The sequence below is a fragment of the Sciurus carolinensis genome, chromosome 3 (assembly GCF_902686445.1).
Source record: "Sciurus carolinensis chromosome 3, mSciCar1.2, whole genome shotgun sequence".
NCBI lineage: Eukaryota > Metazoa > Chordata > Mammalia > Rodentia > Sciuridae > Sciurus > Sciurus carolinensis.
In genome coordinates this window covers 144476709-144496860 of record NC_062215.1, presented here as the reverse complement: position 1 = coordinate 144496860, position 20152 = coordinate 144476709, and the positions used below count along the sequence as shown (strand labels likewise).

General features: G+C 36.7%; 1 protein-coding gene across 4 annotated transcripts in view; it reads left to right on the top strand.

The window, feature by feature from the left end:
• The window catches only part of Ankrd44 (ankyrin repeat domain 44), a 292156-nt gene extending 282502 nt beyond the window's left edge, over window positions 1-9654 (top strand). For 2 of the 4 annotated variants that reach the window (XM_047544306.1, XM_047544305.1), the window contains exons 23-28: window positions 297-380; window positions 1393-1538; window positions 2003-2085; window positions 3945-4027; window positions 5461-5552; window positions 9205-9654. In XM_047544306.1, coding sequence (XP_047400262.1) covers window positions 297-380; window positions 1393-1538; window positions 2003-2085; window positions 3945-4027; window positions 5461-5552; window positions 9205-9263 — 547 coding nt within the window. In that variant the 3' untranslated portion in view covers window positions 9264-9654. Of the gene's footprint in view, window positions 1-296; window positions 381-1392; window positions 1539-2002; window positions 2086-3944; window positions 4028-5460; window positions 5553-7905 lie in introns of all 4 variants that reach the window. The other 2 variants (XM_047544304.1, XM_047544303.1) reach the window with 1 other exon arrangement.
• Window positions 9655-20152: the final 10498 nt, after the last annotated feature.

The window sequence follows — 20152 nt, the reverse complement described above, 5'->3', positions numbered from 1 at the left end:
GGTAAGGTATCAGGATGATTTCGAATCTGAAGGATCCATATCTTTTCTACTTTGTGATCTTCAAAACACTTAACACAGTGCCTTGTGTAAGTGGTATGCAGTGAACTCCTATCTGGATGCAGAGGTTCTAAGGAGGTGCTAGGGTTACAGTGTGTGCCATTGAAACACATAACACAAATATTGACATCAGATTTTTTTAAAGCATCAGATTGTTAGGACATAGAAAAATATATAAGGAGGGAATATATAATTTTTTGAAGAGGGAGATTTTTACATTAAAATCCATTTTATTTTAGAATAAATGATCATGAGAATTGTGCATCCTTGCTACTTGGGGCCATGGATTCCAGTATTGTCAGTTGTAGAGATGACAAAGGCAGGTAAGTCATCCTGAGGAGGAGTGTCTTTTGTTTTGATGAGTCTTAGTCTTTGCTTTACAGCCACAGAATAGTCAAACATCTATTTTTAATTGAAAAAAGAATACATAGGTATGGTTTTAAAAATTAAATATTATAAATGTTATATAATTAAAAGAAATTTCCCTCTTAGCCCGGAACCCCCAGTTTCTTCCATGCAGAAAACTACTGCACACTATTCTTTCTAAATTTTTATATTCTCCTAAATATTTTCTATGCATATCTACACATACACACACACACACACACACACACACACACACACACATTGTTTTTATGCAAACAGGAGCATTCTGTAACCATGTTCTGGTTTTAGTATATCTTGGAGCTCTTTCCATGCCAGAACATATAGATTTACCAGACTCTTTTTAAATCTGCATATTATTTCATTGAATCCATGCACAATATTTTACTCAACCTGTCTTCGATTGAAGAACATTTAGGGTGCTTCCAATATTTTGCTATTTCAAAGACATGGCACAGTGAACATTCTCACATCTGAATGTATACATAGTATACCAAGTATACATAGGAGATCAACCTAGCAGTGGAATTACTTGATTAAAAGATTGATAGTTTTTAATTTTGATAAATAGCGCCAAATTATCCTGCTGAAAAAATCAATCATCCATATTAGATGATGTGGGCTTTTAAATGTTTTATTTAATCAACCAATTGCCTACAAGTTTAAGGTTAATTTTGAAATATCTATCTCAAAGAAGTCTCTAGAACCCAAGAGTAAATAATCACTAAACATGCTAATTTCATTATCAAAGCCACCACATACATCCCCCCAATGTAAGGGTGCCATTCACATAGGTGACACTTCAGTGTCTACCCTGACTGGCTTGTAGAAGGGGCTTGGTCATTGTCTCTGTAAACTGGCAAATGTTAAAACTTAGCATTGTGTTAAGTTGGGCAATTGCTAAAGAAAGAGTTTAAAGAAACTGAAGTCAAGTTTGTTTGCAATCTTTAGGACACCCCTTCATGCAGCAGCGTTTGCTGATCATGTGGAGTGCTTGCAACTTCTTTTGAGGCACAATGCTCAAGTGAACGCAGTAGACAATTCAGGGAGAACACCACTGATGATGGCTGCTGAGAATGGGCAGGCAGGCGCTGTGGGTACGTACTGGTCAGACAGGCTTTGTGTGTCTGCCTATCCAGACGCCAAAATAACAAAGGAAAATCAAGCAAACAGTGTTCTTTTAGTATGTAGTCTTACTTACACCTCTTGAGTTTGCTCAGTCACCCTCAGTTCTCTGGGACTTGATCATTGACGGCTATTGTCACAGACAGCCAACCTACCATGGTGAAATTTCTCAACACTGATAAACCAAATATGACAACAGAATCATTTTAACTGAAAATAATGAAAGCTGGAAGGACAGTTACAGCTGAAGCCTGTCAGCTTTGGATCAGGATAGAACAAATATGGCAGTAAATTGCTCATTTTTTTTTCTTTAAAAACATTAAATATGATTATGCAAGCTATCCTGATTTAAATGTTATTGTTTTTATAGTAACTTCTTCAAATTGTATATGATTAGCATCTAGTCTAAATAACTCTCTTTTGGCTTTTTCTATAGATATTTTGGTGAACAGTGCCCTAGCCGATCTGACCATAAAGGATAAGGACTTGAATACACCCTTACATTTGGCTAGTAGTAAAGTATGTAAATGGATTTAAAACACTGTTACTTAATGTTGTAAGAATGTCACTGAAATTCTGTCAATCTCAGAAGTATGTAACATAGCTCTTAATTAATTTTCCCAGGGTGTTGTCAACAATAAGTGGAATCGAAAGGGAGAAAGGGCAGAATCACCAGGTTGATGAGGATAAGCTCCTCCAAAATGAGTGGCTTCATTTCTGGCATTTGCCACTTGCATGCTTGCCCCATCCATCAATCTTGATCCTGCCACTCCATCTGTCATGTAATGTAATTGGGACCAAGTAGCAGGTTAGGACCTAGGCTTCTAAAAAAAACCAAGCAGTTTGGACAGAAATGGTGGCATACACCTGTAATCCCAGCTATTTGGGAGACTGAGGCAGAAGAATCTCAAGTTCAAGGCCATCCTGAGTAACTTAGTGAGACTTGGCTCAAAATAAAAAAATTTTAAAAGAGCTAATGGTGTAGTTCAATGGCAAAACCTTTGGGTCCAGTCCCCAGAACGTGTGTGTGTGTGTGTGTGTGTGTGTGTGTGTGTGTGCAATTCAATTTGTCTTTTTCTTCAATTTGAAGACATTACACTAATACCACCAAAAAATACATTACTGTGAAGCAAATGACTATCCACATACATTTCTGCCCTTCGCTCCTTTTTCTGGTGCATAGTTCAGTGTAAAAACTATGGCTGTGTTTTTTTTTTTTGTAGTTGTTATTGTTGTTGTTGTTAAATAGCATTGTGTTTCTACTTACTTAAAAGATAAATGTATGTATGTATGTGTGGGTCTGAACACATATATGTTAGCACACACATAAACATATAAGTATATGTATGTATGATTTTACAAAAGGCATTATAGTATAATGCCAGTTGAAACCAGTGATGGTGATTTATTGCAACATAATTAAAGATATTAATGGTGTCAGCTAAACCCAATGGTATCAGAAATGTCAGCCCTTCCCTGTATCATTTGCATTTTCTCATTTCATGCTCTATGAAACTCAGGGAAATCACAGAAAGTGCTAGTTTCATGAAGTTCATTACAAGGTGCAGTATTTTAGTGAATATACAGTGCTTTTCAGACTTTTGTGCAAATAGATCAACTGGCTAGTATTAAAATACAAATTCTGATTCATTAGGTCTGAGCGGGGCCCAAGATTCAACATTTCTCTTAGGTGATGAGGTTGATGCCGGTCTGTGGACCTTTCTTAGTAAGGGCTTAGAAACCATGACCCCCTTAAGAAAGCACTAGGCTTAAGTCTTTAAAAGGAATCTCTGGTTTAATAATTGATTTTTTTTTAAAATTATCAGCCATCTATTGCCATAAGATCTAGAGATAGCTTCCCCTGGTTGAGCAAGAAAAAGAATGAGTTTTCCTGAAAAGGGCCTCTTCACAACGTAAGGCAGTAAATGATGATGAATGATACAGATTACAGGTGTGATGGGAATTCCGCAGGGAAATGGATCATGCAGTGAAAAGTGAAGGCTTCAGGAAGGTGGGAGCTGATATATGTTTAAAAAGTACTACTGAAGGATTTAAAGAATACTCTTGATTCTGCTTTACCAGCTGACCTAGCTAAACTATCATCGGCTTTAGCTGTAGGCATTAATTCTAAAAATTATCTTAGAAATATTAATATGGATACTTTAGATCAGATTTATGTTAACCACATCCTAATAGATTTAATAGAGAATCTTAGAGTATATGAAACCCATTGACTTTTTAGGAAAAAAAAATTACTCAGAAAATAGCCCTGTTTTAGATAGGGGAAATTCATTTTCAGTTTAAAGCTTAATGAAGTAATTTTTCAGGAAATTCACTGTCTCTTTCTCATGTTTCTTATCATTCTTTTTCTTTATTAGGGTCATGAAAAATGTGCCTTGTTAATACTTGACAAGATACAAGATGAGAGCCTTATTAATGCGAAAAATAATGCACTGCAGACGTAAGTATAACTACTAAAGTTTGACCCAGAGTTGTAGACATTTGATAAATAGTAAGACCTGCCGTGTGCCAGGCAGCCTGTGGGGGACACCACAGTGAGAAATGGCAGGCCAGGCCTGGCTTCCCCTTCATGAAGACAATAGTCACATCCCTGCAAATGCTGACTAGCTAGACAGTTTTACTCAGAATCCTTATTTTGATATTCCCTCACAGAATTTTGTGAGTCCTTTGTTTCTCTTCGCTGATATTTCTGTAGTAACATTGTAAATTTAATGAGCTATTAGAAAAATCTTATGAGCTTATGGACTGACATATTTGGGGAAACTATTTGTATTATGTATTAGCATTATGTATTCTGACTGGAAAATGACAGTTTTATAAATTAGATTCCCAGAATACATTTGAAGAGTTTCTAAGCTATTTGTCTTAATTATATTTTAATGTAATTCAGTGTAACCCTCAGTGTGAGAGATCTAAAAGCTGCTTCATTTTCTATTTTAGGAAATTACTTATGCATTTGTTTTAAAGGCAAAGGAGTACTGGAATTTTTTTCATTTAAGATTCTTGAGCAATATATAGCACAATATGCTGAGTTTGACATTATACAATATGTAAGGTATCATACATTCAGTTAAGCATCTGTGTACATTTAATAATAATAATGAAACTTGAGAATATATACTAATACCAGGCATAACGATAAACAGTATGAGACAGCGACTCAGATTTAGAAGTAGAAATCAGGCAATAAAGAACCTCCTACAAAACACCCCAAAACTTGAATTCTTCCTTTGTCTTCCTATCTACTGTCACTGAGATTGTTTGTAATGCTGAGGATTTGTAATATCTGTAGAGAAATCTGGGCAAACATGTAAGAACAGTTGGATCATTAGTGCCTAGAAAAGATCTGGCCAACACATACCTTTTTTAAAAAAGTAAAAATATCCATGTTCTATTTGTAGATTCTTAACTTTATCTTCCATTTAGTGAGTCAAGCTAACCAAAATACTGTATTTTTATTGTGTTAGTCAGCTTTCCATTACTAAATTAAATACTCAAGGTAATTGTAAAGAGAAAAAGATTATTTGGGCTCACGATTTTTGAGGTTTCTGTCCATGATCAGTGGGCTCCTTTGCTTTGGGTGAGACAGCATATCATGGCAGGGAGCATGCAGCAGAACAAAACTGTTTACTCATGGCCAGGACAAAAGAGATAAAGAAGGGACTGGGTCCCACAGTCCTTGAGAGGATATGCTCCCAATGACCTAAAACCTCCAAATAGACCCCACCTCTTAAAGTTTCCACCACTTCCCAATAGCACCAAGCTGAGGACCAAACCATTAACACATGGGCCTTTGGGTCCATTCCAGAACCAAACTATATATAGCACTCATGCAAATTTATATCACAACTGATACTCAATATTGTTTTGTAGACCCCTCCATGTTGCAGCACGCAATGGCTTAAAGGTGGTAGTTGAAGAACTGCTGGCCAAAGGAGCCTGTGTCCTTGCTGTAGATGAAAATGGTAAGTGGAAAAAAATAACCAGTTGCTGCAGATACCTTCATTATGCTGGTTGAAGCCTGAGGAAGCTAGAAAGATAGGAGCTAGTTTAAAAGGCAGTAAGAATTTTCTCCTTGGAAGTTCCATGTTATAAGAAATCAAGCAAGGATAATCTGTCCTGTCTGTCTTTTGTAAAACACATTGTCTAACTGTAGACCACCAGTACTCTTCATTTTGCATGTAGTGTCAGCAGCTGATCCCTAACTCCTCAGCATGGCAGTTAAACATTTTAGACATACTAAAAAATTTTCGACTTGGCCTTGGGAATTCCAGCTGCATATGCTGAGGAGTTAGGGATTACATGTGTCATTAATGCATGCTCAAGGGTTCAATGAAAACCTGTATCCTTTATTGTATTTCAGTTCATTCTGAGATCAAATCCCCCACCCTTTTAAAATATAGATCAGAACTCATTCCTGGTATGGAAATTTGGGGAACATGAGTAAAACTTTATTAATTAATATCTAGGTTTGAAAGCTTCTCCTGATCTCTATAACATTCCTTTTCTAAATGAGCTAATTCTTGTCAGAAGCTTTCTACTCTGCTTCCTAAGACAATTTGAAAACTAATGAATACTAGAATTGCACTAAACTACCATTTTCAGCACCAGTGCCTCTTAACCTCAAGGAGCAAAAAGGAACTTCTGGATATTTATGAATTAAGTAATTTTTTAAATGTGGCATTTAATTAAAGTATTATAATATATTAATGTAACTCAATTAACTGCTTATTACAGGTATTGGAATTAGCAGCTCATGCCTATTTCTCAGAAGTAAGCAGCCATACTGACATCATTAGCTAACTCTTATTAGTTTTGGTTTTGCAGCCCCATGTATCCTAGCATGTACCCTGCTCTGTCCCCAACCTGAGTCATCTAGGGAGCACAGAGAGTCCTCTGCTACTCCATCTCCTTGGTTTTCCCTCCTCACCTTCCCTCACCGTCTTATCACTACTATATACCTTAGATTTGGCATGCAGAAATCCACAGATTTTCTCCATAATGACCAGAGAGACAAGAATTGATTCGTTTTGCTTCTCTCTAGTATAAATCCATTGCATCTGAGGTTTATGGGGCCTGTAGTGACATTAGGAACAAGAGCCCTGGGTGAGTGGAATATGGTCTGCCTATCTCAGAGATTAGTTGCATCCCAAAGGCCTGGGAACATTTAGGGCAGTTTTGTATAGCACTGCAGTAATTCCTTTCCTTGTCACTGCCCTTTGTGAGAAGGAATGGTAAGATACCTGTTCATTCTTGTTTGTGTTCATCCCACAAAGAGGAATAATCTCTTAAAGTCTGAGGTGGGTAAGGATCAGGTCAATTGGGGGTAAACAGAATATCTGAGTTTTATTGAGCCAGTTCCTCTGAACCACTGAGTGAATGCATGACTCATTGTGTAGGGGGAACTTTTGCCAGCAGAGAGCGTGGCTAAGCCTTTCGGGCTAGCAGAGTAAAGGTTGGATAGGGTAGTAATTAAGTCGAAGAATGAATCTACCTCTCCAAGGCACCCATTTTATGTGTTGAGGCAGTTTTCTCATCTGGACTGATCTATCAAATCTAAGTGATAGTAATGATATAGTTCTAATTAGGGCAAGCATGGAAATTTCCCCACATCTGTTACATTTCAGATTTGGGACTTTGGTATGTGGGGTGGCTATTTTTTTTTTTAATGCTATTACATTTGTCTTAAATGGTAGTCAATTTTGAATCACAAATCAATTAGTGCCCTTCTGTGTCTGATCTATCCAAACATTTCCATTTTTCTAAAACCAGTTAATTGATGTACACTTTATGTAAAGTGGCAAAACTGCATTAGTCATTCTGACAGCCATCTAATTTTCAGTATCATTTCTAACCTGACACAGTTACCTACCATGGAAAGTCATTGTTCTCAGAATGAGAGTCCCCTTCAGGCCTGGGTCTGAGGCTCATGGTGTGCGTGTACTCTCAAGTGGAAACGTCCTCCTGGTTGTCCTGTGGCTGTTTTCTGTGGAATTATGTCCTACCCCCACCCCCTTGTGTTTCTGTTCACTAGATGAAGGCTGGAATTCTGCCTAACTTCAGATAATATGGTGCTTGCTGTAGTCATGTGAGCTGAAAACAACCACCAAAAAGCCCCTCCATACGATGTCTCCCCCTCCTCATGCCCTCCAGCCTCACCCCTAGCATGACTTGTGGGAATAACTCCTCCTTTGACCTGGCATGAATGCTAACTCAACATACATCTCCACCTGTGAGCTCATGGGAGATGTACTGTGGAATGCTCACGCCTCTCTGGACCCCAAGACTAACCACTGCCTTGTCTGCGTTTACGCCCAGGTCATACCCCGGCCCTGGCTTGTGCTCCTAACAAAGACGTGGCTGACTGCCTGGCCCTCATTTTGGCTACCATGATGCCTTTTTCTCCTTCCAGTACAATGACGGCTGTCAACTTCGTTTGTTTTAAAAAAGACAATTTGAGCAGGACGACCCTCTCCAATCTGGGTAGCATGGTTAGCCTGTGCAGTAACAACGTAGGCTCGGAGGACGGGTACAATGAAAACGATTCTGATTCCGAAACCTTTTGACTTTGGACTATAGAAGCTTTTCCTTCATCACCCATGTTGGAGGAAGGGAAAGAAGCTTGAATTCCATGTTTATGCTGTGCTCAAGTATTATTTGGGGCCTGAGCTTCCAGAAGCCAGTAGAGAAGGAGTTAATCCAATCAAGGGAGGGCAGCTAGGCTGTAGGGTGAAACACTCACAAAGATGGGCCCCGAGTTTGTTTCGTTTCATGTTTTCCTTAGATCTAAGATACTTCTGTGAAAGTCTACCTCTCATTTTAAGTAAGGAATAAAAAAAAGTATTTGATTCTATTTCTTTGGGGATAATGCAACAGAGAGGCAACTGTTCACTATAAAGAATTTTTTTGTGTGTGTATTCAGCAGTGAGTTTTCAGAAGTATATCAATGTGACATTCATGTCCCCTGGGAGGGGAGGGAAGAAGTAGTTAGGAAATGCCTCAAACCTCTTCTCACTCTGATGTTTACTTCCTCACTAGAAGCCAAAGGTAAAGATGTTCATCTTCAGAAATAATGCCTATAATCGTCTTTTTAAGGGAGTTCAACTATTCCTATCCTCTCTGTAGTAAGCACTTAAATATCCAGAACTTCTTTCTGAAGATCTTTGTTAAAGTTGCCAGATGAAAGGAAAGAATGAACTTGCTTTTTTCGTTTAACACAAGTATGGCACCCAATGCTCCCCATAACATGACTAATTTTCTCTCAAGTGATTGAACCCCAATCTATCTAGTAAAATTGCAGATGAAAATTATATTGCACCAAAACTTTAAGACAATGTGCAAATTTAATATTAAATTATCCTTTGTTAATTTGTCCTTAAATCAAAATACTAACTTTTTAAAAACATCTGAGTCATCAGCATTGTTCATCAATAGTAAAATGTTAAATGAGCTTCTCAGTCAAGGTCATGCCAAGTGAGTGAAAGTTTGACTGCAAAAGGGAACCAAGAAAGTGAAAGCAGAAAGTAGAAATGGGTGATATGGAAATTAAAGCCAATTGCCAGTTGCTTGATGATGAAATCAACGTAGTGAATACTGTGTCTACTCCCTCTGCCAAAGCTTCTAGGTCAAATGGACCCCGTTCCGCACCTGGAACAGCTGTACAAAAAGAAGAATGAGACTTTTTTAAAATTATGCACACACACACACACACACACACACACACACACATACATCTGTGTATATATATGTATGTAGCTCATCAGCAAGCTATACATGAGGACCAAAATGCTTCAGTCTAAAGTGGAAGATTTAAATTTTTTTCCTTCAAAATGCAAGTGAGAACTGTAGTAGCTTTTCTATGGAGTTAAAGTGTAATCTTTTTGTGTACCAGTCTTTGTTGTATTTTATATTTCTTATGACACAGATTTCTAGTTGATGGCTTAACATTTGTAACTGATGATGTGTTGACCATAGTTTATTTTTTTGCCAAACTAGAGAAAAATGTCTGTCTACTTTTGATGTAAATGTGTTTATATTTATTTGAATGAAACAAATGCTGAGGAAACATCACTGTCTGTTCCCTGTTTTAATTGTTATGTATCTTATTTGGAATAACGAAAAATAGATAAACACCCTTGACCCTGGGCTAGCCGGCAGCCCTGTGGCCAAACCCAGCATTTTCACTGCTAAGGTTTCCAGTCTACCCTTGGGTCCATCCATCACTCAGCCCCAGTGTGCAGCCAGCTTAGTGTATGTAAGACACAGCCATCCACGTGCTCTCTGTAAGACAAAAGCTGGAGTGTATACTGAATCATACACACAAAGGTGGGCCAAAGAAAGATTCAGAAATTACCCTAAAAACGCCGAAAATCTCACCTGGTCCCCGAACCCTAGTGGGATATGATGTCAGTGTGGGCACTGTGCCAAGAGAAGAAATAAGAATCACCAGCTCAAGGACTATATTCCCCTTGAGGAAGAGACAGGAAAGAAATGTGTTGCAATAGGGCAATACTAGTCGACATTTTATAATAAGTTCCATTTTCACCCTGGAAATTTCTATTTTACAGTGTATGTGAGATATTTTTCAAAACAGTGTTCTATCCTATCTGAATCAAACACAGATACTGTATTGTATTTTTCATCTAACTGTAAAAGACTTTATTTAACCTTACTCTTTTAATATCCTGGATTTAATTAAAACTTGTGTTGAGCTCTTCACACATGAGAACTTGTTTAAAGGTCTTACAGAACCGTTGTTAATTTCATCAAACATTTTTAACACCGTCACCATTATTTTTTAAACTCAGCGTGGGTATTTTCTCTCCTTCTTCTGTTCCTTTTGTTTATAGAAGATGAATTTTTAAATATATAAACAGATTGCTAATGAGCAATAATGACCTATCTTTACCAAAACACTGAAAACAAGGGAGTTGAAGAGCATGACATACTGCAGTGTCTTTTTCTAGAAGTGAGTGGAAATCTTGCTCTGTTGTATTTAAAGCAGGAAATGAAATGCCTGCATTAAATGGCGAAGCAGCATTAACATTTTTCCTGTAGAGTAGCAGAGAGTACGTGGATCTTTTCAGCAAAGCAGTGACCTACCTTGAGGCACTATCTCCATGGAGGTGCATTTTGACTTTTCCTCACTGTCTTTCCGATAGAAGGAGGACAAAGGAACAAAATGAAATCATGCTTACAATGATCTCCCTCTCCTTCATTCTCCCTACTTCTTCATAATAGAGACCAAATTTTTTTTAAAGAAATGACTTTAAAAACTGTAATTTCTGTGTGTTTCAAATTACATCTTTTAGAAATAAAATTGTGTTTGCAACATAGCTTTCTAAGGGGGGAAAAAAAACAACCACCAGAAAAATGTGTTTTTTTAGTCTTAGTTGCTTAGTGCTTTTACCTAAATGTGTTATTTTTAGACTATATTTTAACCACAGTCCCAGGATTATGTTTCATTGCACTTACCAATTCGCCAGTGTCTGCCTATCTTTGGTAAATACATTATTATCTCCAAATTGCCTAAAATCCACGATGATTCTACAGTAAATAGCTCAGGGGATTTCTATTTATCACTACTAAAAGGGCACCATAGTATGTTTTGGTACTTTAGGCAGTAAACAGCTGCTTGATTTATTATTTTATTATTCAGTTAGAACAAGAACATCAAATGGATTTGCTGCACTAGTTAATCTTTGTACTGTTGAGCAACTTGGTTTGCTTCTCTGTTGTGTTGGTTGAAAACTCATCCCATTTTTTGTCATGTGAAATGAAGTTAGAGTGCCTTTTTATATTTGTATATTCTGAAAATGTTCTGTGAAATGTTTTGTATTTTTTCATTTGAGTGTTATCAGAGCAATATAATACCAGTGAGTTTTCATTTCAACCTTTCTTTGAATGTATAAAGTGTCTTTTTCTCCCCCATTTCCCCTTTTTTCTGCTTTGAAATGAAAATGCTAAAGTTTTCTATAGGAATTTTGTTTGATTTTGCAGTGCTAAAATGCTTTCTTCTTACAAAACTGTAAACCATAGGTCAGTATTATAGAGGAAAAGCGTTTTGAGATAGTGACAATCTGAGCGTGTGTATAAAATGTAATTCTATGAGTTTCTTATGCAGTGATATAAAGGTTCAATGCAAGTACCTTTTGTTTAGTAGTTTTTGTCTACATTCTTTATGCTTTAGCATGTGCAATATATCTTTACAAAGCACGATGATACAAATTTGGTGCCAGTGTTATATTTTGCATAACATATTTGTAACAGCATAAAATATTGTATGATGATTTCAGTGGGATTTTGTCTGTAATGTTTTCTTATGTAAATTGGAGTTAAATGACTCTGGTAAATGTCATGACTGTATAAATGAGGAAAATTGTTTTTAGTTCAGTGAATGACTTTGAACCAATCTGAATCTTCTCAAGCACAGTTTGATACTTTTGCAACTACTGAATGCTCAAATAACATAATGAAGTACTTAACTGTAATATACTATGGAAATGCATTCAGATGGTTATTTTTACAAATAAAAACGGTACAAATATTGTTGAAATTTGTGTTTTGTTTAATTTTTCCACCTTATGCTTTTTTTCACATTATGCTGATTTAAATCTTTGTCCCCCCCTTTCAAACCATAGCAATATTATTTACACTTTGAAAATAATCAAGATAGAAGTGTATCTACAGATTTATGATTTCTGTATGTTATCACAATTAACTTTTAAAAAGTCAAACACATATGTTTGATTTTTATAGATATTTCTGCCTCCAACATTTTCATAAAGGACTTGAGCTGGCTTGCAAAAAAAGACTTGCGATAACCTACAAGTGGAAAAATTAGGACAGGAAAAAAGAATACAAACACATATAGGAACCTTACTTTAGACGCAGTAGCTGTGACTGAACTTGAGTTTGCTCTAAGCTTCTTGCAGCCAAGGCAAGAGCGAAATATGATCAGTTATATGTCCATATATCAGAAAGGAGGAAGCCAACTATGTACTCAAAATTTGAAATCAACCAGTTTATCTTTATTGCTTTAACCACTACCCTTTAACTGCTTCATAGCAACACAAGAACCTACCTCCCTGTACTGTCTTTAAAAGTATCCACAGGTTTTCTATTTCCATTTGTCTCACCATCTCAATTTTCTCCACCTGAGTGGTAACTTCAGGGAAAGTTCCTGGGAAAAATAATGAACAAATTCATCCTGATGGAGTTTCCAGCTAATGAGAAAGAGATTTGGGGGTGGAGCTTGCCTAAGTTCCTCAAATCACAGAATCATAGAATATATGCAGTTCTTACAGTCCACGCCAGTTCCATCACCAGCTTTTTCATGAAGAAACTGAATCCCAGAGAAGTTAACAACTTGCTTAAGTTTGCAGAGTATTTGCCAGAGACCTTTCCTGGAGAAACTCAACATGGCAGCTTGCCTCATGACAGCACACAAGACAGAAGTCTCTGCTCTTTGTAACTGAGACTCAAAAGTGATATGCCATCCTTTTTCTTAAATTCTATCCATTGGAAACAAATCTATACTTGGAACCACACTGTTCAGATGCAGTAGCTATACTCAAGGGCAGAAGATTACCAAAGGGAGTAAACACAAGGAGAGAGGAATCACTGGAGCCATTTTTGGAAGCTGCATACCACAATGGTCTATCACAGTGCCCCTTGAGGTAGAGCATCATTCTAGAATGCCTTCTTCCCAGTAATGGCTCAGGAAATTGTTTACTTGACTTCCTAAATTCTCCCTTTCAAGAAGTATATTAAGATCCCCTAATTTTACTTGTGCCCTCATAAACAAGTAGAAAGGGGATAATGGCCTCCCTTGTAGCAATTATATTGTGAACATTGTCTCCAAACTGCTTGTCAAAGGATCCCTCTCTCTCATTCCATTCAGCAGGTTTAAATCCCCATGCATTTATCCTTCACTTAACACACTTAATGCATTCCAGAATTAGCTTGCAAGGCACAAAAGCATTAAGCTAAAAGTCCATTAACATAACATAAAAATATTGTGGGTAGAAGTGTTTTATGAATTATGTCTTTAGCAAATTACATACAGAAGGTACATTTGCTGTAAAATATAAAGCAAAAAATGGCTATGCCATTCCATTCATTAATTCTCAATCCTCTTGAGAGGTGTGATTGGAAATGTGTGAGCATTTGTGGTGGGGAGGGATTGCTACCAGAATCTACCATTCGAGACCCAGGAATACCAAATATGCCACCCAGTCCAGTAACCAACAATTGCATCCACAGTGCCGGTGATCCCCCACCTCTCTGCTCATTCACCACTCTCCTTCTGGTTCTGAACCATTTCTTCATCAACTTACTCCCTGTGAAGTCAGTCAGATTTCTTTATGTATTTCCATAAGGAATTACCTAAGCGTACTCCAATATGCAGCCCATCATAAGGAGAACATATGAGCTCATGAAGAACTTCAGAAGGCAATGCTGAGACCATGTACCCTAGTTTTCTCAGGAGAGATCAGATACATGCATGTGAGTGGACAAGAGAAAAGTTCTGCACAAATTCAAGAAAAATATTTAATTCCTTTATTAATAGACAGACAAATTCATGCATGTGACAGAGTTTATTAGTAACCCTTACAAGAGCAGATGCACAGAGTGGTGAGGAAAACAATCCAAAGATAGTGAGTTGAGAAGAGAAAATGAGAGGAGAAGGTGAAGGGGAAAAATAGAGGCAGTAACTGAAAGAGAATGTGGAGATAGGAGATGTAGAGTACTGATGGTGAAGGAAAGGTGTAGGAGAGAGCAGAAAGAAAATGTGAAAGGGATTCAAGCAATTTTGAAGATCATTTGTAGAGCAGTAGAGAATTGCTGAGTAGTATTTAGTACACTTGAGATTTATAATCTTTAATTGACAATATTAGTCATCCTGGTGAGTTTTTTCCATTAGCTATTTGAATGCAGGCATGGAGTAAGTAGAAAATAGAGTTTAGCCAAGGATAGAGCTTTGTAAGGTGAGTCCAAGGAGAGGGAAGGGAATGGAAACTTAGTGCTTTTAATAGATGTGATTCTATAGTTCATGGATTATAAGTAGGTAAGTAAGAAAGTCAAGACATAAGGAAGATGATGAATAGTAAAAAAGAAAAAGGTGGTACCATCAATGGATGGAAGGTATTGATAAGATAGAATTGTTGAGTTGTAGCACCAAAGTTGAACTGGACACGGGGTGCTCAAGGTAAAGATTCATAAGCAGTACAGTTTTGATGATGACACAGCCAAGGATCTCACCAGGGAAATGGGTGTCTGAGGATGACTGAAGGAAAAAGCACAGGAAGGAAAGAAGTCAAAATCCAGGTAGGTGAATATGTGATTAGTTCAAAAGCCATTTATCATGGAATTTCAACAAAATTGATGAGAAAACTTGGCCATTTCAAAACATCTATTATCCAGACATTTTACTAAAAGTAGACACAAACTCAAAGCTGATTTATTGTGGGTCCAAAGTTTGATATCAGAATTAGGATAACATTTTTAAAGAAGTAATGATGGTCAAATGAATTTTTGTTAAAAAAAAAAAAAAACAGACCTCGACTATGGCACAATGACAGGTTTTATGACCATGTGGTTTAAACTAAATGTGTTTATCAGGCTCTCCAGAAAACATGACAGATGGCTAAGAGCTGCAGAATGAACAAAAGGAGCATGTGGATCAGACAAATATCTTAGCGATAATAATGAAAAATTGAATACTTCCCAGAGGACTTTCACAGAGAACGAAAGGCTAAAACCTTTGGAATTCTGTATTGCTCTGTAAGTGAAAGCCAATTTACTTCAAAATATTAACTTTTGCTGAAAAATTGCAATTTTTAGCCAAAAACCAGAAAGCTAACTTGGGTTTATAATTCCCTTTTGAATTTCCTTTTTTAGAAACAATTTCTTCATTTCTAATGCCATATTTCTATTTCTTAAATCTTTGCTACATATACACACACACGTATATACACACCCATATATACACTTTTATATACACATATAGAGATGTTTGTTTTAATACAGAATATTCTTTGTCAGACCTGAGATCTATTCCTTGCTATTTTATTATTACTTAAAGTCCATAAAGATTTTGTTAGCAGAATGGTACCTGCTAATTTGTTGATTTTCTGCTTAACTTTATTCACAAGGGACTACCTATTAGCATGTAAATTTTGATTAGTCTGCTGGACCCATTTAATTCTGGCATCAATGCTAAAAATGCTGATAAAGGGCCAGTTGGTGCCATCTGGGAGCTGACTTTGTGATGTCACAGCTGACACTAGAAATTAGATTGAGAAAACCAATTAATTTCCCACAATGTATTTCAGATATTGAAAAAGAAAAGTCTTTGAGGGTGTTAACAATAACCCCTAGAGATAAGAATGTCTCTTCTAGTATATATAAATGATCCATCCTTGCTGCCAGCCTTGTGACTGCAGAGTGAGCTGGACGGTGCAGAGCAGAGGACATACTTGTTAAGATGTTGGTTGTGACCAGACCTTTTGCACCCCAAATGAAAATCACCTCATCAAATTGCTCAAGCCCCTTTCCAATTGGAGTGAATAATGAAAGGAGCCAATGCTCCCTCAGTGCTTATGATGTGCCAGTCTCCATTCTGAGTGGTGCATATCCTTACAGGAGCCCTAGGAGATAGTTACATCCCCAGGAATACATCGCAAACTAATGGCAGATCTGGGATTCAAACCAGTCAAGGTGACTTCAGAACCATAATCTAAACTCTGCTGCACACACAAACACATGTGTATATACACACATGCATACACACATTTATATATACATATATGTATTCATGTGTGTAGTAGAGTAAGATTATGGATTAAAACAAACATGTTTATGTATGTATATAACTATATACATGTGTATATACATGTGTGTGTAGCAGAGTTAAGGTTATAAATTTAAATGTGTATATATACACACAATTCATAATCTTGTGTATATATACACGTATACACATATATACACACATATATAATGTATATATACATATATATGTCTATATATACACATATATACATTCTGATTCATAATCTTAACTCTGCTACATGCACATATATTACACATATACACACATATATATGTATATTTGTATATATTTATGGAAATATATATTCATGTTTATTTTAATCCATAATCATACCCTGATACACACACACATATGTATATATATGGATTATATATATACACACGTGTATACAGAGTGTAAAACAAACTGCTTGATGTCATTTTTTCCCTTTCTCTAGCTTGTTTTTCTGTTTTGTTTTGTTTCCCATTTTGTTCTTCTGTTTTTGTTTGCTTTTTTGGTGCTGGAGATTGAATCCAGGACCTTGTCCTTGGTAGGCAAATGCTTAATGACTGAGCTACATCCCCAGCCCTTTTTATTTTATTTTGAGACAGGATCTCACTAAATTTCTGAGGCTGACCTTGAACTTGTGATCCTCCTACCTCAACTTCCTGAACACCTGGGATTACAGGTATGTGCCACCACACCCAGCTGCTTTTAATAATATTACATGGTCTTCCTTCTGTGTCAGTAAGTAATGGTGCTGTAGTTTGAATTCAGAGTGTGCCCCCCAAGCCCCAGGTGTTAAATGCTTAATCCCCAGGTGGTGATTTTGGGAGGTGGTGGAACTTTTAAGAGGTGGCGCCTGGTGGGAGGTCTCAAATAATTGGGTGTGTCCCCATGAAGGCAAGGGTGGGACCTGATCCCTTCCTATCCTTTTGTGTGTGTGAATGTGTCCCAACAAGGAGGTAAGCAACTTCGCTCCACCAGAAGTTCCCTGCCATGACGTGCTGCCTCACCATAGAACCAAAAGCAACAGAGCCCACCGACCATGAACAGAAACCTCCAAAACGATGAGCCAAGATAAACCTGATTATCTTAGGTATGTATTATAATAATGGAAAGCTGATTAACATACTTGGTTTAAAACCGGGAGTTAGTAAACTATGGGTTAGTAAACTATGGGAATTTGGTCCATGGGTCAAAACCAGGACCTACTTTAAAAAAAAATACCAGTTTTACTGAGATATAGTTGACAAAAATTGATAAAATTTAACCTTGTAAATTGTCAATTCAATGTTTTTCAGTGGTTCTTTAAACTTATGTAAGCATTACCATTCATTTCGGAAAGTCTTTTATCACCTGGTACCCATTAGCAATCTTTGTCCATTCTCTCCTCTCTTCCCATTCCTTGGTAAAACCACTTTCTGTCTCTATGGATTTGCCATTCTGTGCACTTCATATAAATGCAATAATATGACTTTTGGTGACTGGCTCCTTTGCATAATGTCTCCAAGTTTCACCCATGGTTTAGCATGTATCACTACTCTATTCCTTTTTACAGTCAAATAATATTAAATCATATGGATATACCACATTTTGTTTACCCATTAATCAGTTGGTGAACATTTGAGTTGTTTCTACTTTTGAGTTATTATGAATAATGTTGATATGAACATTTATGTACAGAATTTTGCATGGACATAAGTTTCAACTTTCTTGTGTGGTTTTGTGACTATATGCATAAAGGATGTGGGTCTATAGTTTCCTTTTGAGCTGTTTCTGTTTTGGGTATGAAGGTAACACTGGTCGCTTAGAATAAGGTTAGAAGTGTAGATGGCAGCACAGGAATATAGCCTCCCATCTTCTTCATCCTTCACTGAGAAGATTCTTGCATCTACAGATGGACTCTCAGTCTGCATGACCAAGTTCTGTCTATTCCCTCAGCATCCCTTGCCAACCTCTTGGGTCTAGGAAAGTTGCATTGGAAGCTCAGGCTGCCCTCAAGATGGTAGACTGGGGAAATAGGCCCCTGTAGACCCTATGAGTGGGTTCAGGATCTTTCATCAGGGAATCTTAGTATTTTGTGTGTCAGAATAGTTTAAAACAGGGTGACAGACCTATTTGGTACATCCCCTTTGGCCTGTAGGCTCTTTGCCCCATGGGAAAGGGAACAACATAAGAAGCCAGGGCAATTGCCTTCCATTATGGGTCACATGTCTAACATACTACTGCTAATCAGTTCACTCTGGTACCTACAATTTAAACATTAGCCCTTCAGAAAAGCAGAGACATAGATGCCAACTTTTTTTTTTTTAAAGAGGCAATTTAAATGTCATTCTAGGATATTTCTACCATGGAAAAAATATGCAGCCCTTAAAAATAATAAAGAATGTAAGTATAGTTTTTAAAAGCAAGTTTCAGTTAAATGTTTATGGTTACAATTTTAAACAACTTTAAAAAATCCATGTATGTGTTTAGAGGTATCTCTGTTGTATGATCATGGACAAAGATAAGGCAGGACTCACCTCATAAGATCAAGGAAGAAGGTTTAAGGAATGATGAGGTTAAATGGGAAAATGGACCTGGAATATAGATAAGTGAAAATATAAAACATAAAATATAAAATTGCTTTATATCACAAAAAGTAAGTAAAATTTGAATATGTCTACAGACAAAGAATAGAATTGTAACATACATGTACTAAAATATTTATTTATTCAAGTAACAGAATTGGGCAATTTTTACTCTGAATTTTGTTGTTTATTGTTTGTACAATGAATTTTTTTTAAGAAAAGAGACTAGAATGCATAAATAGAAATTGAGAGGTAAATCAGTCATTCTATTTCCTGCTAGGTTAATACTGTTCAATAGAATCAGCTCCAAGGTCCATGACTAAAAAGGAACGAAGAAAACTTTTTGAGACGCTTCACTAAAAATCACAGATATATAAAGAATTCAGGAATACATCGTTTTAAAAAGAGTAAAAGAACTAAACTTAAACAGCTTAAAGTTTTCTTTAAATGTAAAATTTGGCGATTTGAGTCAGTAATTTCTCATATCCTTCTACATCTGACTTCTTTTTATTCTTAGTTCTGTTAGTCAACAGTGTCAACCACCTACAGCATCTAAAGTAGTGAACTAGACACATGCAGATGCCAAGGAATAATCATGGTTGAAGCTGACTGCACCACTGTCCCCAGTAATCCACCATAAGTAGGATTTCTTTCAGACAGATTAAGGAGGTATGCCCTTCTTCCTCTGAATGAGAAAATAAATAGGCTTTAAACTATAGCATGACCAATTTAAGATGGTGAACATTATCTGATAAGTATGTAGTAAATATGCAGGTGGTTACTACAGAATGTAAAGTTTTCTCCCTGTAGACTTTAAGAATGAAGGTTGTCACCCATTCCTCCAGGATGGCATTAGAGAGATGTCAGATAGCACAGAACTCTTTCAAGCACTATGTACATGCTATCCTCATCAGTTCATTATTCTACAAGACATTTTCTCCTTTTTTGGAACAACCTGTAGTCCCTGTTAAATTCAATAGCACCAAAATTTGTCTGTATCCCTAACCAGCAAACAAGACAGACATCCTAGACTCCTCCTTCTCTTTTGCTCTTCTTATCCGAATGGTTATGAAGTCCTGTTTTCTTCCGTGTCTCCTAAATTTCTTTTGAATCAAATATCTAATTCCCTTATACGTACCCTTATTTCTGACCCTCATCATGGATATTTAGTTTATTG